This window comes from Pseudorasbora parva, chromosome 5 (genome assembly GCF_024679245.1).
Source record: "Pseudorasbora parva isolate DD20220531a chromosome 5, ASM2467924v1, whole genome shotgun sequence".
In the NCBI taxonomy this organism is placed as follows: Eukaryota; Metazoa; Chordata; class Actinopteri; order Cypriniformes; family Gobionidae; genus Pseudorasbora; species Pseudorasbora parva.
In genome coordinates, this window is record NC_090176.1 from 47,360,615 (window position 1) to 47,384,316 (window position 23,702).

General features: G+C 37.4%; 1 protein-coding gene and 2 long non-coding RNA genes across 4 annotated transcripts in view; 2 read left to right on the forward strand and 1 right to left on the reverse strand.

The window, feature by feature from the left end:
- LOC137076192 (uncharacterized) overlaps positions 1–13,216 on the reverse strand; it is a 68,805-nt gene extending 55,589 nt beyond the window's left edge. Inside the window, exons 1-2 of the long non-coding RNA XR_010905237.1 lie at positions 13,172–13,216; positions 11,941–12,042 (exon numbers count right to left, since the gene is read on the reverse strand). This is a non-coding gene — a long non-coding RNA (uncharacterized lncRNA). The remainder of the gene's footprint in view (positions 1–11,940; positions 12,043–13,171) is intronic.
- On the forward strand, positions 1,640–3,526 carry LOC137076191 (uncharacterized). The gene is made up of 3 exons (XR_010905236.1): positions 1,640–1,878; positions 2,483–2,520; positions 3,192–3,526. It is a non-coding gene; the product is annotated as an uncharacterized lncRNA (long non-coding RNA).
- A 5,012-nt stretch (positions 13,217–18,228) lies between the features above and the next one.
- Positions 18,229–23,702, forward strand: part of csrnp3 (cysteine-serine-rich nuclear protein 3) — an 82,374-nt gene continuing 76,900 nt past the window's right edge. Inside the window, exons 1-2 of one of the 2 annotated variants that reach the window (XM_067444556.1) lie at positions 18,229–18,400; positions 20,056–20,086. Coding sequence is in view for 1 of the 2 variants with exons in the window: in XM_067444555.1 (XP_067300656.1) it covers positions 18,394–18,400 (7 nt within the window). In the remaining variant the exon portion in view is untranslated. The remainder of the gene's footprint in view (positions 18,401–20,055; positions 20,087–23,702) is intronic. The other variant, XM_067444555.1, reaches the window with a different exon arrangement.

The window sequence follows — 23,702 nt, forward strand, 5'->3', positions numbered from 1 at the left end:
TTGCTTTGCCTGTTTTTGAGTGTGGGTGGGATGCCTCCTGCCATATAAAGTCCGTTTAAAGCGATGATAAATGCCACCATGGTGAGTGATAAAAATGCGTTCCAGTGCTGGAAATTAAAAAATTAATCAAATGTAATCAGTTACATTACATTAATAATGTGAGTGAAAGTTACACTACTTATTACATTTTGAATCAGGTAACTTGTAATCTGTAACCTCTTACATTTCCAAAGTAACCTTTCCAACACAGTGTCACCTGTTGCGCATTCACAAAATATAATTCACAACTCCAAAACATGATTTACAAACACAGTTTGCACATTTTTGCACTATGAGTCAATTCATGAATGCATAAACTAATTCGCATTCAAATTTTACGATATATAAATGTGCATTAAAAACATCCTATTAATGCAAAATATGATTCACAAATTCAATGTTTTACAAACAGATCACTCACACAGTGTTTTTTTACAGGTTTTATATTTATTAATTGATTATGATTATGCCATTAATGCATACTAGATTAATCAATAACATTATTTATGATACAATTTTATGATTTACAAATCTGGTATTTAAAAAAAAAAAAAAGTTCACAAAATTTCATTCACAAATTTTAAAATGTATTCACAAACACATATTTTTTTCAAAATTCTTTCACATTAGGAATCGATTATTGAATCTGCATTAAGAAATCATCACATATGTTTGTGACTTTTCTTACAGGTTTTGATCATAGATATCAAGAGTTTTCATTTACAAAGAAATGCACTGTTTAGCTGATAAAATCAGACGTTTTTAAGTACAGCGACTCTAAGACTTATGTCGTATCGAGCATGTAATTCTACTGTGTGTGTTGCCCCATTTATGCCGAACAAATTAAATGCGATACTCTCGTGATGCCACTTTTCATTGTGACCAGCGCAAATCTGGCCATGGTGAATACCTTCATTCCCAGCAAACACAAAACGTTTTTACAACGTTCCACAACGTTGTATTCTGGTTGCAATTAGGTAATGTTGTAGTACAACGTTTTAAAGACGTTTTAAAAACGTTTTTTAAAATAGAAAAATAATGTAACCAAAATAAAACGTTTTAAAAACGTTGTGAAAATACCAATCTGGGACGTTTTCTTTAAGTAGTCAAAAAAACGTAAATATCACGTTTGTTTACTACGAAAACAAAACTAGACCAAACTACAACTTTTGGGAGACGTTTTATTCAGGTGTTAAAATAACGTTATCTGCACGTTGGAATAAAACGTTTTAAAAACGTCATGGTAGTACCAAAATACAACCATATGCCAAACCTCCAACGGTAGGCTACGTTCTGTTTGTGAAAAATATACACAGAATATAAACAGAACGTGACAGTAACATTTTAACATCAACGATTCAGTGACTGATCGAGTAACAGATGAGGCTGATGCAGAGCTGAGCATTCTATATCAATGTTGTGAATATACTTTAAGGTGCTCATTTAACTGATAGAATAGCTATATTAGAGTATTATATTATATTATATTATATTATATTATATTATATTATATTATATTATATTATATTATATTATATTATATTATACAAGCTTTCATTCTCATTCCATTTAAAGTTTTACGTAGTCATAGGCTGCAGTTTCCACTTAAACGGTGGCCTACTTAACTATCGGGATATTATACTTCAGTATAAAAATATGTATTCATGGTAACGCAACACTGCACAAATTACACATGACGTGTTTAACGTGCGTGCGTGTTGAACATTCGAGTCGCTTTTAAACAAACTGGAGCAGATGGAATTACCATGGAAACGGGGCAGCTCGTCTGACAACAAGCAGCAAAGCTCCGTCTGTCACTGTTGTTTTCACTAATTTCAGGTAAGTTAAGTCCCTAATATTACACATATAATACATACAACTGTTCTTGACACTTTCTAACACGCTTCTGTTGAATATTTACTTTTAAGAAATGGTTTAGTGTCTTCGGAAAAAGTCCGTTAGCCTCTTAACCGTTAGGCTAATGAGAGGTAACGTTAGGCTAACTATAGCCCTGAGCTCTTATTTATGAAAGTTGGGCTTTTAATTCCATATTATGTGTAGATAAGAGGTTTTGTTAATGTTTTGCTGGCTATTTGTCAATGGTTGAATGAAAGGAACGTTAATTTAAGTATTTAACCAAACAGTTTGCACTTTACGTGACTCGGTGACGTCACTCACATGCGCTATTTCAAACATGTTTGATCTTTCATAGTAAACAAGTATTGACCACGTATATAACCATGCATCTGTAAAACCTAATCGTAAATTCTGGTATCTTACGATATTATATATTGTATATATCCTGTATATTAATCTTTTTTTCTTTTTTTTGCTGCATTTTCACCTATGCACTAGTTTATTTATTTCTAATAAACCTACCTGAGTGACATTGTATAGTTTACCACTTATTGTTGGCTCTGTGACAAATTGTTTATGTTCCTAGATTGTGATGGCTGTCCAGCACTATGAACCATCTGACTTGTAAGTAAAACATACATACATACATACATACATACATACATACAACCATACATACATTCATGTGTGTATATGTTGATCATTCTAGCAAATTAAATGGTTAAATGTTCATTAATTAACTCTGAGATCAACTTTGCAGATGCAGTTCATGTGTGCGTATAGGGAGACAGTAGATACTGAAATCATCACGAGTGTCTGGCGTGCTTCGGTTTAAGTAGTAGTAGTTATTTACATACTATAGACATGGCAGAACAAAGACTTCAGATTTCAGTTCCAGTCTTTTTGAGCTTTAATATTCAGACACTAGTCTGTATCAATATCTGATTCATTGTAGAGCCCTTATTTTGATTTATACATAAAGAATATTTTCAAATTCTGTAACGTTCTGCTTAAATTCTACAGTAAATTCCATTTGTGACTGGATTCTGTGATTTCATCCATGTTTGGCTCTACGTGGTATTTGCAGTATTAAAGAGAGGTAGTTTTGAGAGTGAATTATTGTTGTGTTATAAATTTGTTACCATTAGTATAAGAAGGGTAAGACTAAAAGACTAAATTTCAGTCCGGCAGAATTTTCTGCACACTTCACCACCGAGGCCAGATGAGCATTGTGAATGTATGAACCTCACATTATATTTATAACAATCCTTGTTGATGTTTGAATTGTATTTCAGGGCAGTTTGTGAAGAGGGATAAACAAGAGATGTTGTGAAAACCAGGACAGAAGTTGGTTCCAGATCCACCTTCCAGACCAGACTTCTGTCTCATATGGATTGCTGTCTAATGGTGTATTATATGTTCTCTGCAGAATTAGGTGCATGCAGATATTACTCAGGAACACGACTAAACTTTGTTTGCTATAATACATCTATTTAGTGTACCAATGTGAAACAGACTAAAACACTTGACTGTTTCTCAAAATCAGGTATGCCAATATTATAAAATATTATTTATTGAACAATAATAGAGACAGAGCGTATTTAGGCCATGCCCACACCGGGGAGGAAACATTCCAACGGTCTCCATTGATTTTGTGTTGCGTGAAGCGGTCACCTCGTCTTTTTTTACTTATAACAAAAACGGCAATGTCTAAAAGCTCATATGTGACGAGGTGTGCAGCACACAAGGTAAAAAACACATAATTAAGTTTTTATAAGCTGTCGACCCCAAAAAACAAGCGTTTAAGGACAAAAGTGGATACAGGCAATAAGACGTGAAGCTTCAGCAAGAAGAATGGGTCAATTTTGGGATCCTGACACTCCATATGCCTACGTGTGCAGTAAACCTTTTGTTAAATATCCAAATGTCAGTTTTATATATTATATATTATATTTCCTGTCGCTGATTACTTTCCCCTCCAGTGTGTGTAGTTCTCAGTGTAATATAGCATGACGCGCTCTGTCTCAAGTGCCTGTATCCACTTTAGTCTTTAAACACTCGTTGTTTTTTTGGGGTCAACAGCTTATAAAAACTTCTGGGTTTTGTTCCTGGGGTTTTTAGCTTGTTTAATGTACACCAGGTACAATAGAAAAAATAGATTGCAGTAAAATAACATATGCAATAACATAATCTGTAATTAGTTAAAATGAGAATTTACATTTTATAGATTAATCTCTTTTGTTATAACATCTGTGCACTGAATTTTTATGGATTTTTCTCTACATTTTTTTGTTCAAGTTCTTATTTAAATTCCCAGTCATTGCATAATTTGCATGTGCTGTACTTTATTTGTACCATTTTGTTTTATTGCCATACCGGTATTTTTATTTATCTGTTTAGAATTTTTTTCTTATTATTAATGAGAGCTTTAATTGTAGTCTTCTACAATTATCTCAATGATTTCAATTTACATTATCTCTACTAAAAATGAAAAAGCTGTTATCATGTAACTTTTCTGTTGTTGTTCCAAACTTGTATGACTTTGTTAGACATTCGAGTTAATGTTTCTTATTCACCATTCACTTTCTTTTGTTCAAAAAAGTGAATAGTGTATAAGGAACATTATGCTTAATATCTCCTGACTTAAGGTTAACATTAACACCTCCCTTTGTGTTTAACAAAGGAAAGTCATACAGATTTAGATTGGAATAATGCAAGGATGAGTAAATGACAGATTTTTCTTTTTTTGTGAACTTACCTCTATCATATTGCTTTTTATATTGTGTGAATAAATACAATGACTGACAAATGTTGTGTGTAGTATAAATTATTAGTACTACATATGTTTATGTAGTTTAATAAAATGGGAAACAAACAGAGGTAAGGCCTACAGGTAAGGTGAAATGTAAAAAGCGTTATTAATAAGCTGAATATTAAGATTGACAGAAATATTATAACGTGTGATTAGCCTTGACAAATTATACAGAGATCTAAAAAGACCACAATATATTTTTCTTACTGTAGTTATAATATTGTTTTTATATTAAAGATAACAGTAAAAACAAAAAAACATTTTGATCACAGCATGTGTGAAGTGAAGAACCAGTTTGAATGTGGTACGTTTCTACAACGTTGGAAGGAGATGGACGTGGTAGGTGACAAAAACGTTATAAACACATTTTTGCAATGTTGGAAGGAGAGGATATGGTAAGGTGATAAAAAAACGTTATAAATATGTTTCTGCAACGTTGTAAGTAGACGCGGTAACGTGATAAAGACGTTTCTGCAACGTTACAAGGAGACGTGGCAACGTGATAAAGACGTTATAAGAACGTTTCTGCAACGTTGTGAAAAAACGTATTTATAACGTGAAAAAAACCCGACATCTGTCGTATTAAATACGTCGGATAAAAACGTTATCGCGACCTTTTCACAACGTGAAAAAAACGTTTTTACAACGTTGCTGTGTTTGCTGGGTTGACATTAGAGTAATTAAGTATTTAGAGTATGTGAATATGTGTGAATTGTGTTTTGTGAATATAATCATTTTGGGGGGGTAGTCTGATCCCACAGCAGCCCACCTCAGGAGAGCTCATCTGACCTAATAAACATCACTTAGGTTGAAGAGAGCTCACCCTTTTCATTTAGCATGCACAAGATGCAGCTGCGCCTTTAGCACAAACAGTGAAAATAGTCAGTGAACTGGGGAATACAGAGACTAGAGGCAATGTTTTGAATGGAATACAGTGTACTGTCTTACCATACCAAATATGTGTATAGTGTGAATAGGGCTGGCAAACAGACTAGTCGGTATCAAAGAAAAGCTGTCATACGTCACCAGACAAAATTCTGTTGTTTCACCGAAATATCAAGTCATGACATTCTGAGGCCATCCTTAAAAATATTCTTGTTTGCCGTAACCCGACCGACCCTGTCAATTTAGGGCCGACTCAATTTTTTATTTTTTTTCCCTTTTAGTCCGACCGACTTGCCGGTTGTAAATTGGCTTTAAGACCGACCAATTTCTTTTTTTACTTTTCAAACAACTAATACAACAGTAATAAAATAATATGAATTATATTTTAGAGTATTATAAATGTATAAATTTCCTGGGCCATACAAACGAAGGCTACGTTCTTTCGTTTATAGAAAAACCCGTGACGTCATCTATGTTTACACTATGGTTAACGGATGTCACACTATGGCCTCCACGTGCGTTCGTTTCGGCTCGGCTCATACTCTCATTCACTGTAACGTTAGACTGTTAAAGCCCTGTCGGAGATTTCGCCGCATTGTGTGACAGGAGTCAGGACCATGGACACGTTACACACACCAGGCAAGTGCACTGCAGAGGGGAGGGCTTTAAGCTTTTACTTTGCGGAGGGGCAAATGAATCAAAAGTGCCCCTCTCAACATTTATCATTACTATATTGTGGCGAATAAAACAACGTTTTATTATAACAACGTGTACAAAACAGTAACAAATGGCGGAAAAGCCGTTTATCTTGTCTCTGTCAGTCTGAAATGTCGTTGTCATAACGCGTTGCTATGGGTAGCGTGTGTTCTGCTCGACCCCAGCGCGTGGTGGGAGCGGCGGCACTGGTTGTAACTTGAAAAATAATGCTTTATGTATGGTTCTGTAGATGGATACACGTGCACTACAACAGCGATAATAAAAGAAAACGTGGGCAAAACGGTCTATCTTTGTAAACTGTGTTCAATGCATGCGAGTGCTGCCGTATGACCAGTCATTTTCGCCATCATCACTCAGTATATTCGCCAGAAGACGCGAATGAGAACCCTCTGCAGTGAGAGAAGATCTGTCTCTGTGCGCAGCGCGCGCACGTCTCACAGCGCGCAAATATTGAGTTCTTTCAAGTCTTGCGTTTGAACGGATAAACTCACACAAAAAGTATGTCAACATGTCGATCTTGATGAGTATCCATCAGACAGTCTGTATATGCCTTAAGAGAACTTTATACAGTTGAGAAAGACGATGCATATCTCTGTATTAGGTCTTAAAGGGGCAGTAGCCTTTACTGCTGTCTGTCAAACAAAAGATAAGGACTCACTCACTGCTCTTGATTGAATAGCTGGTTATAGCTACTTAATTAATTGAATTCATAAAAACAACTTTTTGCTTTTTAATATTCAAATGCACTAGTCTATATCACCAGATGCGTTGGTCTGGCAAGAAGTGCAAGCCACTCCAGAGACACAGATAGTTGCGTGTTCTGAGTTAACACAATCGAGCGTAAAAATAAGAAACATATCACGGGAAAATACTAAAACGGGAAGACAGCGGGAAAAGAGCTAAAATACGTGAGAAACCCGGAAAAAAAGGGAGGGTTGACAGCTTTGAGTCAATGACAGCTAGCTGGTGGTTGGACCCTTTTCTTAAAGAATGCACCTGAAATTTATGCAATAAACATGTTTTTGACAAATATTTCAATTTGTTTGTGGTCTATATAGCCTGCAATTAGCCTACACGCCCGAAGGCACGGCTTGAAGACCCAGTCAGTGATGTCACGATATGCCAATTTGTTTAAATTCATACCTACGTAATCACCATCACCAAAAATTAACTTTTTTTTTTGTATTAAAATTTAAAAAAAAAAAATATAGACCTACCTACCGACCCTTTTTTTAAAAAAATGTACTGTTACTGCAAACCAAAATATTTTTAAGGATGGCCTGATTGATTTTTTTTATTTTTGGACAACATTTGACATTTTGATTGAAAAAAAATTATTGCGTATCACTGACTGCCGGAAGCTAGTGATTTTAGTCTAAATATTGTTTTAATATTTATATTTTTCTCACACAATTGCATCACTTTGCTTCAGAAGGCCTTTATTAACCCCCGGAGCCGTGTGGAGCAGTTATATGATGGAAAGATGCACTTTTATTGTCTTAAAAAACGAACCAACACGTCAATGCCATTGTAAAGCTTGGAAGAGCCAAGACAATTTTAATAACTCTAATTGTATTCGTCTGCAAGAAGAATGTCATATACACCTAGGATGATTTGAGGGTGAGTAAATCATTGCTAATTTTCATTTTTTTGTTGAACTATCCCTTTAACCTCCAAAAATATTTTGCAGTAGATATATTTTTCCCAGTACATTAAGTAGTCTATTGAGTAGTCTTTGCATTACCAAAATGCACACTTTGCCTACTAGTATACTTTATTTATTTATTTGTTAGTTTTTTGGTCAAAAAGCTCAATTTCAGTTGCAATCATTTTACACAGGATAGCATGAGTCATACAGGTACATACATACAAACGGGTATATGCATGCTCAAATGCATAACCATAAAAAATAAAATGTTTAGACTCTAATTGACCAAAGGTGTAGGCTGAAGCTAAAGCTTATTATGCCTACCCTTCACTCCACACAAGTATACTAACCATATAGGCTACATGAAACAATTAGTAATGGTGGTACTCAATTCTGAACACAACCATGATGCAGAGCAAGTTCACTGACCAGCAGGGGGCACAACAAATCATCCCCAGAGAACCGCTGACAAAGCTTTACTTAGTAAAGCCATAAAACCAGTTATAGCTCCCATTAAAATAAAGCTACACCGTAAAGCACTCACAGTTAAGTAACTGACATATCCCATCAATTCTGCAGAACAAGTTCAGATGCAGATATTTCAGAAACTAGTTCAAACAAGAGTCTCCAGTGTCATTGCTGGTTATTCTAGTCAGGGACACACCCTGGCAGCACTGTTGCTAGGCATTACCTGGCATGGCACAGGTGCAGTTTCCTACAGTAGGTATTATTTTTAGCCTCAGTGAAATCAAAGGAGAGACACTTTTTGCACACTCAAGGTCCCAAGCAGATTAAGCATGCCAGCCTGAATGTCAAATTTAAACAAAGGTAATTGGAGAACGGCGCAGTCAACCGTGACCATCCGCACAAGTGTGGCTATATCGTTCTTTTCAGTTCAACAGATGAAACGTGAAATGAAAGGTTTGCTTAAAGAAAATGGCTGTAAACACGGTACACGCCGGCACTGTAATTATGAGGTGTCACACAGAATGTGATTTTCAATTTTAATGAGTCTGATTTGCATAAAATAATTGGAGACAATGTCCACTATTGTTTAATGAAATTTATAGAACAGATAATTCACACTCTAAACTCTGATTGGATGAGCCACATTTGAAGTCTGGCGATAAATGCACACCTGTGAGCGCACAATCAATATCAATAAGCAAAGTTGTAATATTGAACTAACAAAGACTAATGAATAAGCCAAAATTCTCATTATTATTAATAAAGCTTAATTTAATATTTGAAGGTAGACTGACATCAGAATATGAGTCTGATACTGCTCCACTGGGCTGGGATTATGAGGCGTGTTTTAACCCAACCAGGACAGAAAATGCCTCAGCTTTCAATTGGATAGACTTACAACCAATCAGAGCAACGGAGTAAGTGACATATGTTGAGCGATGCATAGTTGTCAACAGAACTCAACCGCACGCACGCTGGAAGAAGTAGAAGAAGATGAGTGTTGATCTTTGCCGGTGTTGTAAAAATAATTTAAGGATACATGGAGTACTTACTAGGGTTGGGAATCGTGAGAAATTTTCCGGTTCCGGTTCCGATTCCGCCTAACGATTCCGGTTCCGATTCCGGTTCCATTAAAATGATTAAACAAATAGTGGTAAAGGAAAAAGGCACAATACGCAACTTTAAACAATCCTTTTTTGTGTTTATTACTTGCTCTCAAATTAATTTACAGGTTGGCAATGTCAAAAAAAAAGTCCTGTACTATACATATATTACAGGATTAATCGAGCCATATGGAATTTATGGAAATTAAAATAAACATGTTCAAATTTACACCTCTGAAATTGTCTTATTACATTTTCTCTCTCTGTTTTAGGGATGTTAACCGATGACCGTTTGACCGATGGTTGACCGTATCAACGTTAACCGATCAAAGTTGTCGGTTGTCGGTAAAAAAAAAAAGTGATCTCTAAATTAGGCTATTATAGACAGTGGACTAAACGCTACTACAGTTAGCCGTCTCATTACAAAATCTTTTTGTGTGAAGTGAACATATCCCTCGCACTCAATTTTTCATAACTCTCCTGTTTGTACTTAATAAACCATTAAAAACATTTGGGGCGAGGTCGCAGCGTTTGCGCGCTCACAAGGTTTGCAAAAAGTAAACAGGCTAAAACACTCGAGGCTAGAGCCAGAGCAGACGACAGTGTGAAGCGTGCATTCCGCATAAGATGGGCTTACATTTGGAAATATAACTTATTACATCTACGTTTCAATGGTAACACATAAGGTGTTGATCGTCTTTCTTTATTATTGTTAGCACTAACTTACCTCGAACTAAAGCGGCATCTCTTCAGAGCTGTCATTTTCTTAAATGAGCCGCGGCAATGTTTCAAATAAGCTCATAACGCTGGACAAATGCTTTTATTTTCAACGCGATCACCTTGTACCCAAACCATTTCGAAACTAATGAGCCATGGTCCTCGGATTACAAACAAGCTCCTCGGCGCCGCGTTTGCGGGATTCACGCTGTGGGGGATTTTAAAAAAGTGACATGAGGGGAAGGGAGGCGGCAGCGCTAAGACAGTGTGTGTGTGTGTGTGTGTGTGTGTGTGTGTGTGTGTGTGTGTGTGTGCGTGTGTGTGTGTGAGAGAGAGGGAGCGCGGCTCGCGGCTATGCTCCCAGCGCTTCGCACACACATTGCACCAGAACCGTTTTCGGAACCGACACTCAGGAATTTCGCGCGGTTCCGGTATTTTTCAAAAATCAGTATCGGTTCTGCATAAGAACCGGTTCTCGGTTCCCAACCCTTGTACTTACCAACATGATCATCATTTTTGAGAGAAATAGTAAAGGTGAATACAGAGAATACTGACCGAACTTCCCGACCTCAAATGTTGTGGGCGGAGCTAAGTTTGGCTGGCATTCAGGCATTCACCGAGTCATGAATTGAGAAATCAAATTTTCTATGATCTTTAGACATTGAAGAGGTCAGTGTACTATAAAAACATCCTGTAAGTTTCAAAACTCAAAACTTCCTTGTTAGTCCAAAAACAGCTTTTACATAAACCACACTCTGGAAAATGGCTAGTTTCAGATTGTCACATCATCACAGAATCAGAATCACTATCGTATTTTTAGGTATTTGACTAATGGTAATTACATTTTATTTAGAGTCACTATCATTATACATTGTTGCCCACAGTATTTTGTTAGACTGTGGAGGATGGAGCTTGTTCATTTTTTGGGTGTGTCCATAAGAAAATGTTGTACATTTTAAAGATACATTCATTAATCTGGTGCACTTTGAGATTTCTAAATTAAGAGCTCCCATATTCAGTGTGCATGAACCAAGAAAAGGTCTTTGCAGGGTCTAACTTTTAACTGAACTTTAAGGGGGACTCTAGGGCTCGTGCGCTAGAGATGTGCAGATCAGCATTTATTATTAAGTTCTTATTTGGGTAAATTACATTTCCTTAATAGCCTAAACACAGGCTTTACTTCCTTTAAACTTAAATTGCCAGTGTTTCAATACATTATTGTTGGAAAGCACTCTAATCAGAAAAGGTTTTATTAAGCGTTTGTATATTTTTAGCTGTTAAAGGAGAACTCCGGGGAATATTTAAGTTAATCTTGATCGTTATACCTTTGTGAGCACTGTCTATAGAAACAAAAATGTTACAGTTAATGCCCAGAGCTCCCACTCAGCTAAAACGGCAGCTATGGGGGCATAAACGTAAAAGGTGTCTTTGTGCCTCTTAACAGACACAAAATGCAGATAAAATGTCTCTCCAACATGAACAGGGCCCTTACATGACACCGAGATGCGTTTAGCCACTTAGCTAGTTTAAATTCACCTAAATAGTGTTGTAGACGGCTAGCTGTAGTCCCGGAAAAAGGTAAAGAGTCCAGTTGGGAGGAGCATTGTGTGTGTAAAGCATGATGATTTTATTACTGCACATCCTTCCTCAAGCTGTGTGTGCCCAAATGGACGGATAAATAAAGTTTACATTACCTCCAAAGTGGTTGCACCCGTCTTCGACCACGGTATGGCATTTTTTTTCAACCGGCCCCACTGTGTTGTGTCTGTGTAAGTCTACAGCGCTCCACACCACAGCTATAATGAAAACAAACATAAGCGATATTGTTGAAGTCACTTTCAGTGTAGAAAACGAAATTAGATTTTTAATTCCAGAACACTGCCACACTCTATAAGCACCTAGCAACGCCCTAGTAACCAGCCAGCAGGGGCGTCGCACTGGGGGGGTAACGGGTACAGAGTACCCAGGGCCCAAGGCAGGGGGGGGGGCCCTCTTAGAAGTCAGTTTTCTATACATACATTAATCAGAGTGTGGCTTATTTTGTTTACGTTTTAAGTGTTTTTTTATGATAAAAATGCAATACCCCACCCATTGGTATCACTATGGTATTTGGTACGGGGGCCCAGCAAAATGGTTTGTCCCTAGGGCCCAAAATTTGGTGCTACGCTTCACAACATGAGAAACTGAGGGAGAGGTGACAACATTTTCACCAAGTGAACAAAGCGTTCAGTGAATGCTTATAAGTTTGCATTGTGAGACTTTTTACAGAGCAAGTATTTCACTGCAACAGTAACAACGTTCACAGTCCAGTGCACTAAACTAAACTATGACTTGCAATGCCTTGTGATTATGCAGGACTATTTTCTTCACTCACTGAAGAATGAAGCCATAGATTAGGGTTAATTCATTGTGATAATCGAGCAGAGAAGGAAATGTACAAAGTGAATGTCAATGTCTTCAAAAAAACCTACAATAATGTGATACCATTTGCATATTTTCAGGAAGCCTTTTAAACTACACACGCTTTGGCTTGAATTGAACATTTAATGTCTGAAAGAAATTGCTCCTTATTGTACTCAAAGCATTAATGCTCAATTAAACCTGGAATTTAAAGGACTAGATATAAAGGGCAGTGCGTTAAAGTTCATCTGATGTTTTAGAGCTGTCAACAGCAGTGAATAAAGGGTTTAAAAGACCATCACCTCTAGAGTAACCTGATAAATCTAATTACCTAACAAATAATATATAGAGCAACTGGTGTTCTCACAGTGCAACTTTAGCATGACAGAACAACAAAAAATATTCGTTCACAGGCACCAGGCCAAAGGTAATGATCATCACGGCGGAGAACATCACAATTGCGAGACTGACATATTTTTTTATATGCAAAAACTCGATTAATAAATTACTGACACGGTAACTTACGTTTCGGAAGAAAATTGTCCCGTTAATTCCCATATTTCTTCTCCGCCAACGAAAAAAAAAACTGCGTCTGTCACAACACAAGACACCAAAGAAATCCTGACTGGCATATAAGTAGAGCGGATGGCCTCCCTGCTCAAAGCGTTCTGTAATCACTCGACTCAAAATCCACTCCAGGTTTTCCATTTCCTTACTCATGAGAAAAACCCTCTCAAAGAACGAGAGAAAACACAAACGCTCTTAATTTTTATTTTTATTTTTAAAGTGCACTGTGTACATTTTAGGGGCATATAGTGATGATGTTGAGAATTGCAACAACCCACCGCTCACCCCTCCCTTTTGAAACGCATGAAGAAGCTACGGTGGCTGACACAGGACAAAAACGTTGTCCGAGACAGCAGAGAGAAGCCTACCTATAGCGCTCTCTCGAACAGTTTGTCCATTTAGGGCTACTGTAAAAAAATTGCAGCGCAAAACTGGCGACGTACCAAGCAATTTGCCTACTTATACTACTATGACCTAAAAGTATGTACTCTTTTTGTAAAAAAAAAAAACAGTACAAACTTTTGAGTATAGCAGAAGATTATGCAAGTTTTGGGACATACTACTTCGTAAGAAAGAATTGTAGCACGTTCATCTGCCATTTTGGGGTCTCACACATCCGTCATGTTTGTAGTTTTTTAACACTTTTTTTATATTGCATTTCTGTCAATAGATCCTCATCTTTATTACACACTGCATCTTTAAATATATATATATTTTTAAATGCTTCTTGCTCCAGGCAAAATCACACAGCTCCACGTCCATTTACAAGAAGAAAAAAATGCTCTCCGATATTTATTTATTTATTTATTTATAAAAAAGCAATTATGTCTAGGCACTGCGCACATGGTCAGAAATTCAAAAGCTAATCCTGTTTGAAACTTTGAATCAATTTTTTGGCAAAATGATTCAAACCACTCGAAACGCCACACGCTGGTGACCCCTGCTGGTCAGAACAGTGTAAATGCATCGAAAACTCAGACATACTTGGAAAACATTTTACAAATCAACTGCAAATGTTTTATTGGAAGTGTAATACATTATACAATTAATAAATAATCTAATACCATTAAACATGACATGTCAATGTGTGTTATTTTATACAATTGTTTAAAAAAAAGAGCTTGGTAAATCAGAAAAATAAGAGACTATGAACTAAAATTCTTCCTTTTTATTATGCAAATATGTCAACAGAAATGCCTACAAATGTATTCAATCAAGTTCACTGGTTCATTGGTTAAAAACTAATTGAAATGGAAATTTCGAAACTGATCACAGTCGTCACAAAGCCTCAAATCACATGACCTTTCCGTCGTGATTACGTGATTCATGGCGCAGTGCAAGAGAAGCAATTTAGGTTAAAACCATAGACTGTTAAAAGGTTCAAACGTATATACATTTTTATTAAAAAAAAAAATTAAATGGTTGATCATTTCGCTAGATAAGACCCTATTCCTCATCTGGAGCCTGAAGACTTGTCTGGCTATCACCAGAACAATCTCAATTTAAGATTGAACATTGATCTGGGGAGTCTGCTCTGTATTTTCTACTGCACAAGAGGCGTGATTAAAGGGGTACTTCAGCGCTGGAAAGATGAATCTGTTTTTAAACTGGGTCATTAATTATTTTTAAATTTGGTGCCTTCTAGACTGAGAAAAGACAGAAAATGTGTTTTTGTCTCATGGGGATGAAAGACTACAATTCCCAGAATGCTTCGCTGCCCTGTGAGGCAACTCCCAAAGCCACCTCTACTGGATTACTGTGACTGAGTTAGAGAAGACACTACAATTAAATACTGAATGTGTCTGTTCAATATAATGTTCGAGTTGCCGCGTGAGTCTCACAGCACAAACTCAGATTAGGAGTCAGATTACATTTAACGTCATAAATGAGCTCTCGTGATGAGAGCTGAGGTAATCGCGACCACATTCCCGATATACATTCACAACGCATGTTCAGGCTGGCGCGTTTTCAGTTCATGCCTTTGGAAGCTTAATTTTCATAGAATTTAATTTGAGAAATTAAACACTTACATTGCTTAGCATCCATTTAAATGAGTGCCTGTAGCTGCGAGCTTAGTGCTGTGAGTGTGATCTCCATTCCCCATGCGCGGGTTCAAAACATGCGGAAATGGCTCCCTCTGCTGGCTGTATTCTTTAGCCTTTGTCCAAACATTCCTCCTATGATGCAAATATCATCAATTTGCGTCACGGGAGGACTTTTTCCAGAAATAAAATGCATAAATCTCTCCTCTCAGGGGGATATGAGGGGGGAAAGCACAATCATTTGATTATACTCCAGGGTTTCTACTGATACAAAGTCATATGCTAATCGCTGAAGTAACCCTTTAACGGGCATAGTTTAAATGACTCTTTACGCAATTGGATAGTCCTTCAACCAATCAGACCACAAGAGGCGTGATCAACAGGCATTGACCCATCACTTCTCTATCTGTCATCGTGCTAAACCTGCCAATAAGGCGCCAGCTAGATAAGCCAGTCTGTGAATGGTTACCGCAAAAGTGTAACAGAAGCAGTAGAAATAAATGTACAGGTTTCTTTCCAGACTGAGCTGCCTGGCGAAATCAAATCGATAGCATATCAGGCTGCATTTACCCAGTCTGTCTGAAGCCCTTCGAAGCCTTTGAAACTGCATTGATTTAGACCTTCAACCACTGGTTGCCATCAAAGTCCATTGTGTGGAGAAAAGTCCTGGAATGTTTCTTCAATAAACATCTTCAAAAAATGTATTTTCGACTGAAGAAAGAAAGACACAAACATCTTAGATGAGATGAAGTATAGTAAAATATCAGGACATTTTCGTTTTGAAGTGAACTAATCCTTTAATGCCCTCAATTCGAACACTGGCTTCCAATCAAAAGACTCACAAAGGTTTTGAAGCTGCTAGTGTTTCAGAAGCGTCCGTCACTAAAACAAAACTGGGAGATTTTTGTAGTTCATGCCAGTTTGACAGTAAATTAAAATCTTAGTGTTCAGTGACTCTTTGAGACACTTAGCTACAGCAAAATCAATAGAGCAAATATAATAATCTTATTTTCACTCAGATTGCCGTTCCTAAGGAAATCTAAATCAATGGTGTTAATGCATTTTCACTTTCCCAGCACTTTCCTTCTGTCAGTTCTCTGTGCATCCTCTCTGTTTATTGCCTCATATACATCGGCTCGGTCAAAAACGCTTGTATCTAAATTGGCAAAGGCTTAAGAGTCTATGATTGGATCATTATTGCAGTGATTTTTAGCATGTTGTTTGGCAACAGTTCTTCTAACCCTAATGATGGAGTGTGTAGCTTTTCATTTCTTAAACAACCATGTAGGAAGACACATTATAGCCATATTCCAGGATGACAATGTCAAGATTCATCAGCTCAGAATGGTTGGGAGGAGCATGAAGACTCATTCTCACACATGAATTGTCATCTCTGAGTCCAGAGCTTAAATTCACTTCACTTTTTTATTAGAACCAGTGGATCAAAGTTAAGTTGAGGTCGCGAGAGATCATTTACACCATTCAATCCATTTAAAACAGCAGCAGCAATACATTACAATAATCAGCATTAAAAGCTCCTGAGCACAACGGATTTTAAACGACTCACTGTGTGCCATTAATCTTTCAAATCTTGAGCTGGTCTTTGGGTTTCACACATACTTTGGGAATTTGAGTGAATTTGAGTAGTTTATTGATTGTGGATTAGGAGCGCCTAAACACCAAATTAGTTTCCAGTGGGCTATTTGGAAGTTATTCTTTAATCAGATAAAACATAAATGCTTGTCAATACAACAGTAATATCTGTGAAGACTTCATGGTTTGTGTTGAACATCTCAGGGCTAATGCATGTGCCAACACAAGCATCTGTATTTCATTAACTTAGGATAGTTATTCCAATAAAAAACCTCTAGCCCTTAATATAATATCTCAAATCATACAGTTTGTGTGTGCATCTTATAAAGTGCTCAGAATATCATAGAGACTTGGTCTTGGGCTTTTAACTACATTTTTGTTGTTGTTGTTAAATAATAAAAAAGTAAATGAATATAATAAATGTGTGTGTTTGGGGGGGGGGGGGGGGGGGGGGGGGGCTGGTATTAAAGGTTACTGGCACGTCTTGTAAAACTCGTGTCTGTGCCATTCCTAAAATCTACCACTAGATGTCAGTATTTAACAGCCCGTGAAAATGATCACTGAAGTCGCACTTAGAGATTGGTATGATGTCGCACCTGCTCCATTTTCTTGCCAGGCTAATCAAAAGGCACACTAATGTATACATTTTAATGAATAACTTGATAAATGGTCTTCAAATAACTAAAACATCTCTTTTATCGCGAGTCACATTAAATAATGCATTTATTAGATGTTTTTATGGTATCGTTTTATTGTTATATTATTTTAATTATAATGCTTATGTATTTTATTATGTCTTAGATATTGTATTTATTATTTTATAGGGATTACGAGGCTATCATGAATCATCTTATTTATTTATTTTAATATATCAAGCTCGATTGAAATGTCATATCCTCACATGAATCCAGTTCTTTAAAAAAACAAAAACAAAAAATCTTTATTATTTATTTACCTTTAGCGGGTCAATTTTATAACAGCCTACACAATGGAGCTGTCATCAACATCCTGCACAATCCCGTTTGAAAAGCCTGCCACACACCCACGTGTTTTTATGACGAACAATTAAATTGGCTGAGACCCATGAGACAAAGCGGCCTGAGAAAACCCCTCGGAAGACACTTGTATGGCTCTCTAGTGGCCGCTGGCTCACACTCAACTCCCACTGCAGCCCGTTTACGAATCCTACTACGGGGAAGGCTTGCTGCTTAATATTCAAGATCCCAGGCTACGCCATTGGACTGAGACAATAGAACGTCGACGCTTTCTAATTAATATTCATAAGCCAGGCGTTCTCCATTGGATGGCATTTCACGAGCGTCAGCAAAAACATTAATATTCATGAGCTAAGCCTTGGCTATAGTAGGACTGGTAGTTTGTGCGCTCGCCTGCACCATTGTTTCTTCTGTCGGCTCCTGCCGTTCCTGTCAGAGGTGTTGCTGCGGCAGATGCCGGTTCTGCACGAATCCAGCATTAAAATCTGCGTGATAAATATGATTTCCTCTCGCGTGTAGAGGCGGCATCATCCGACGGTGATTTATCAGTATGAATGGTAAGTCGCCCGTTTATTCTCTATTGTCAGTTTTGAATGGAAGCGATTACGGAGTGGCGTGAACGGTGTGTGTTCATACGTTCATAAAGCGCGTTTAAAGGTGTGTTCTTCTCCCGTACAGTTTGATCCTTGAATTAAATATATGCAGATTATTTTTATGTTCGTGTTCCATAACCAATACGCATGAAGTATTTTTCATTGTTTTATTTCTTCTCCTTTTTTTTCCTTTTCTTTTTTGACACAATATAAAGTAAATAATTATGGACCAAAACAGTGAAACATTTTTAAACACATTAAAATATTATTATTATATTATAATCAATTAGACATTTTAACAGGTTTAAATAACAGGTATTATTATTATCATCTATTTTATAAAGTTATAGCCATTCAAAAATAATGCAGTTTAAAAATGACAACGCACACAAAATGCTACCTTTTCAGTTTTAATTTTCTTTTCGTTTTTTCATTTTTATTTTCTTAAAGTAAAAACTGTCTTTGTATAAATGTCCTACAATAATAAAATAAAATACTAATATAAAATAAAATAAAACAAAATAAAAATGTTGACATAATAATTTGAACCAGTAAGTTGTGTTTTAATATATTAAATATATTTTACATTTATTCGAATATATGATTATATCATATTATATTATAATCAGTTACTATACCTCTGAGTATTGTTTATAAATGTAGTAAATGTTATTCATTAGCATGCCTGGTATTAAAAAAACAACAACAACAACAGATTAAGTAATATTTAGTATCAGTAAAATAATTGGTCAAACCAATTACAGTATCAAACTATCTTTACTTATTGCACGTATACTGTACATATTGTGTGAGCATGCATATGAAATTGCAGTGTGTGTGTGCGTGTGTGTCTGTTCATGTGGTTTATGAGGACACAAATTTGTATAACTACATGGGTATTACACTGATATTACACTATAAATGTGGTTCATGAGGACATTTTAAATGCCCTCATATTTCAAATAGCTTTAAAAACATACTAAATTATGTTTTTTTGAGTAAGTAAAAATACAGAATGTTTCCTGTGATGGGTAGGTTTAGGGGCAGGGGCAGTGTAAGGGGATAGAAAATACGGTTTGTACAGTATAAAAACAATTACGCCTATAGAGAGTCCCTGTAAACCACGTAGACCAATGTGTGTGTGTGTGTGTGTGTGTGTGTGTGCGCGCATGCTTGAGGGAGCTGTATGCCAATAATGTGTGTGACCCTCTTACAACCCTGTTCTCCTGCCACTGAAAGTCAGTGAACCAGAGCGCCAGAGAGGAGGCAGGCTGCCATCGCATCTCTCCCTGAGAATGTGCAGCTGTGTCAGGCAGTGCTCTGCTTTGCCCCCCTCCCCTGGGAACACTCCCTCCAGTAATGAGGCAGCATTCATAAAGGGTCTGCATCAGCCCACTCTACTGCCAGTGCTGTAATGGCTGCTCTTACCCATTACTGGAACAAGGAGAAAAAATAAGAAGAATGATGGTTCTCAAAAAAACGTGTTACATTAAATACGGGCTGCGGTCACGCTGAACTCGTTTTCTCTTACACAATCATAACATTATTAATGGTTTAAATGGACAATTTGGATTTCTAGTGAATTGTCTTCTTTTTTTTTTTTCTTTTTTTTTTTGCAGAAAATTAAGCCTGTTCCATTCTACACTTAAGGTAAGAGAATGGATTTGTTTGTTTTGTAAAACGATCTCTCAAGGTGGTTTGGGATTACCTGCTTTGTTAAAAATCAGCCGTGACAGTCATGCGTCAATATTACTGATAAGCGTATGCACATTTTGCAGAATCTTTTATCCAAAGCATTTCAGGCCTATACATTTAACAGTTTTCCCAGGAAATCAAACACATGACCTTGCTTCGCTAGCACTAGGTATATGCTTTATCATCTGAGGACACAAAAGCTCCCGTATTTCTTTTCATTCATGCAAATAGGATGTCAATTCAACGACAATGTTGCTTGATTCATGAAACCAACCAGTCTAGATGTTTTGATGTCTCTATAACTCAAGACTGAGCCTGCATTCATTACATCCAGCCGATTTGATGCTTATAATGCCTCTGCTCAGATTAATAATTGATGAGGGTCATCAGTCATTTGTGTTTCAGAGGAAATGCCCTCAAGTCAACATGAAGTCAAAGTTTGCAATCCCTTTACCCATATTTGTAAGTGAATACACTGGAACAGTATTTGAAAATGCTATGTCAGTCTTAAATGTCATATTTAATTCAATGTGTTACTTGCTTGTAATTAATTGTGAAACTTACAATTTCTGATTGAATATGGTTTCTATACCAATTATTTTCAGTGTAGAAACAGTTTTCACTAGTGAATTTCAGAAAAAGCAAGTAACACATTGAAGTAGAAAAACTGAAATAGCATTTTTCTGTAAAATGTCCTCCAATAATCTTTTGTTTATTGATATCAAAAAACTATACTTAAAGACACAATAATCCAGCACTTTACTTAAAGCCTTTATGTATAATGCATTATAAAGGATAATGTACTTTACATTCACAGGTTCCTTGGTATTACATCTGAAATTGGTTTGTTTGTTAATACTTTCTGAAGGGCTATTATAACTGTGGTTACAATTATTCATGAAAACGTACAATACATTATAAGGTGCATTATAATTAATGCGTTAAAAAAATACCTTTATAATGCATTATACATAAAGGCTAAGTAAAGTGTTTCAGTGATTGGAAAAATGTAGGGAGGAGCATTGATTGCGAAAAGTTTGATTTCTTGACTTTAAAGGCAGCTTTGATTCATTGGTCTTGAATCTGCTGAATTAAATCCCGTCTGTTAGACTGATTGTTCGTCCCTCGTTCAGTGGAGTTAGTTTGTAGCTGGTTTGTTGTCTGCAGGGACACGCATGGCGTCACCGTGTGACACTTTAACTAATTAAAGACTGTAGCAGTGCGAGGTGGAGAATGTGTGATTGGGAGAAGATTGGTCCGTAGAGCCCAAGCTGAGGATATTAGAGAGAGAGAGAGAGAGAGAGAGAGAGAGAGAGAGAGAGAGAGATTGCCGTGAGTCTAAATTTGCCACTGCAGCTTGTTATGAACTCCCTTTGTTGCAAATCCACCAGCTTCTTTTGACATCAGGAAGAGACCAGCTGAGAATGGCAGCGCTGCACAGCATGGGCAAACAATTGTGTGTGTACGTCCTTGCAGAGGCCTCCGTCACATCTGTTGTTCTTAAAATAAACTAATTAGGGGATTGCTAAGGCAAGCATCATGATTACTATTGCTCATATTTGAAGTATTAAACTTTGCATGTAACCACAGTACTTTCTCAAGTGACCCAATTGATTATTTTTGCTTGATGGATGATCAAACAGGACTTACATTGAAAGAGGGACCTTGGCCTAAAGACAATTATCATAAAAACCTAAACCATAGCAACCACCCAGAACACCCTAGCAACGTGCTAAAAACACACCCTGGACACATTAGCATTGCAGACATGTCAGTACAGATTTTTCTTCACAAAATCTAGTTAGAATTCCCATAGATTGACCTTATATTACACTTTTGCCATTTAAAAAAAAATATATATTTCTAAACGGGGAAAATTTCATCAGGGTTTGTTATTCCTCTGGGGACATTTTCTGAAAACTGCTAAATCTGCCCACACAGTCTTACTGTACATACAGGCTCGCACAATGAAATAAAAAGGAGACACACATTCGTCTTCAGGAATATATATCCAATAATATCCTTGTGCAAACATACTTAAAGGGGTCACGATTTGCGAAATCAAATTTTCCTTGATCGTTTGACATATAAGAGGTCATCATACTATAAGAACTGAAAAACAGCTTTTATTGAAACCAGACGACCAACTCGTTTTGGACTGGGCCTATTTATGATATCAGGTGAAAGACCGCCTCTGCAGAAGATGAGCCCCGCACACTGGTTCACGAATGACAAGTAGTAGGTAAATAACAGACATGACGCTAATACTGGAATGAGCAAATGTGCAGACTGATCTCATGAAATGGCGTATGTATGATACACCAATTCACATGCCATTTTGGCGTGCTATCAAGACGCATAATTGCTTTTTATCAACGCCGTTTCATTCTATCCCCCTACCCCTTAACCTACCCATCACACACACACACACACACACACACACACACACACACACACACACACACACACACTGCCCCTACCCCTTAACCTACCCATCACACACACACACAGCCCCTAAACCTACCCATCACACACACACACACACACACACACACACACACACACACACACACACACACACACACACACACACACACACACACACACACACACACACACACACACACACACACACACTGCCCCTGCCCCTAAACCTACCCATCACACACACACACTGCCCCTACCTCTAAACCTACCCATCACACACACACACACACACACACACACACACACACACACACACACACACACACACACACACACACACACACACACACACACACACACACACACACACACACACACACACACACACACACAGCCCCTAAACCTACCCTTCACACACACACACACACACACACACACACACACACACACACACACACACACACACACACAGCCCCTGCCCCTAAACCTACCCATCACACACACACACACACACACACACACACACACACACACACACACACACACACACACACACACACACACACACACACACACACACACAGCCCCTGCCCCTAAACCTACCCATCACACACACACACACACACACACACAGCACCTGCCCCTAAACCTACCCATCACACACACACACACACACACACACACACACACACACACACACACACACACACACACACACACACACACACACACACACACACACACACACACACACACACACACACACACACACACACACACACACAGCCCCTGCCCCTGCCCCTAAACCTACCCATCACACACACACACACACACAGCACCTGTCCCTAAACCTATCCATCACACACACAAACATACAGATGCACACTGCCCCTGCCCCTAACCTACCCATCACAAAAAAATAATTCTGCATTTTTACATAAAAAAAAAAAAACCATAATTTAGTATGTTTATAAATACATTTACCTTATGGACGGACACACACACACACACACACACACACACACACACACACACACACACACACAATGGTTTGTTTCGGCGTATATACACGTGGATAGCTCAAAATGTGTACAGATAACACGCCACTTGGCTTTAGAAAGTAGTGTGTATGTTTACGCAAAGT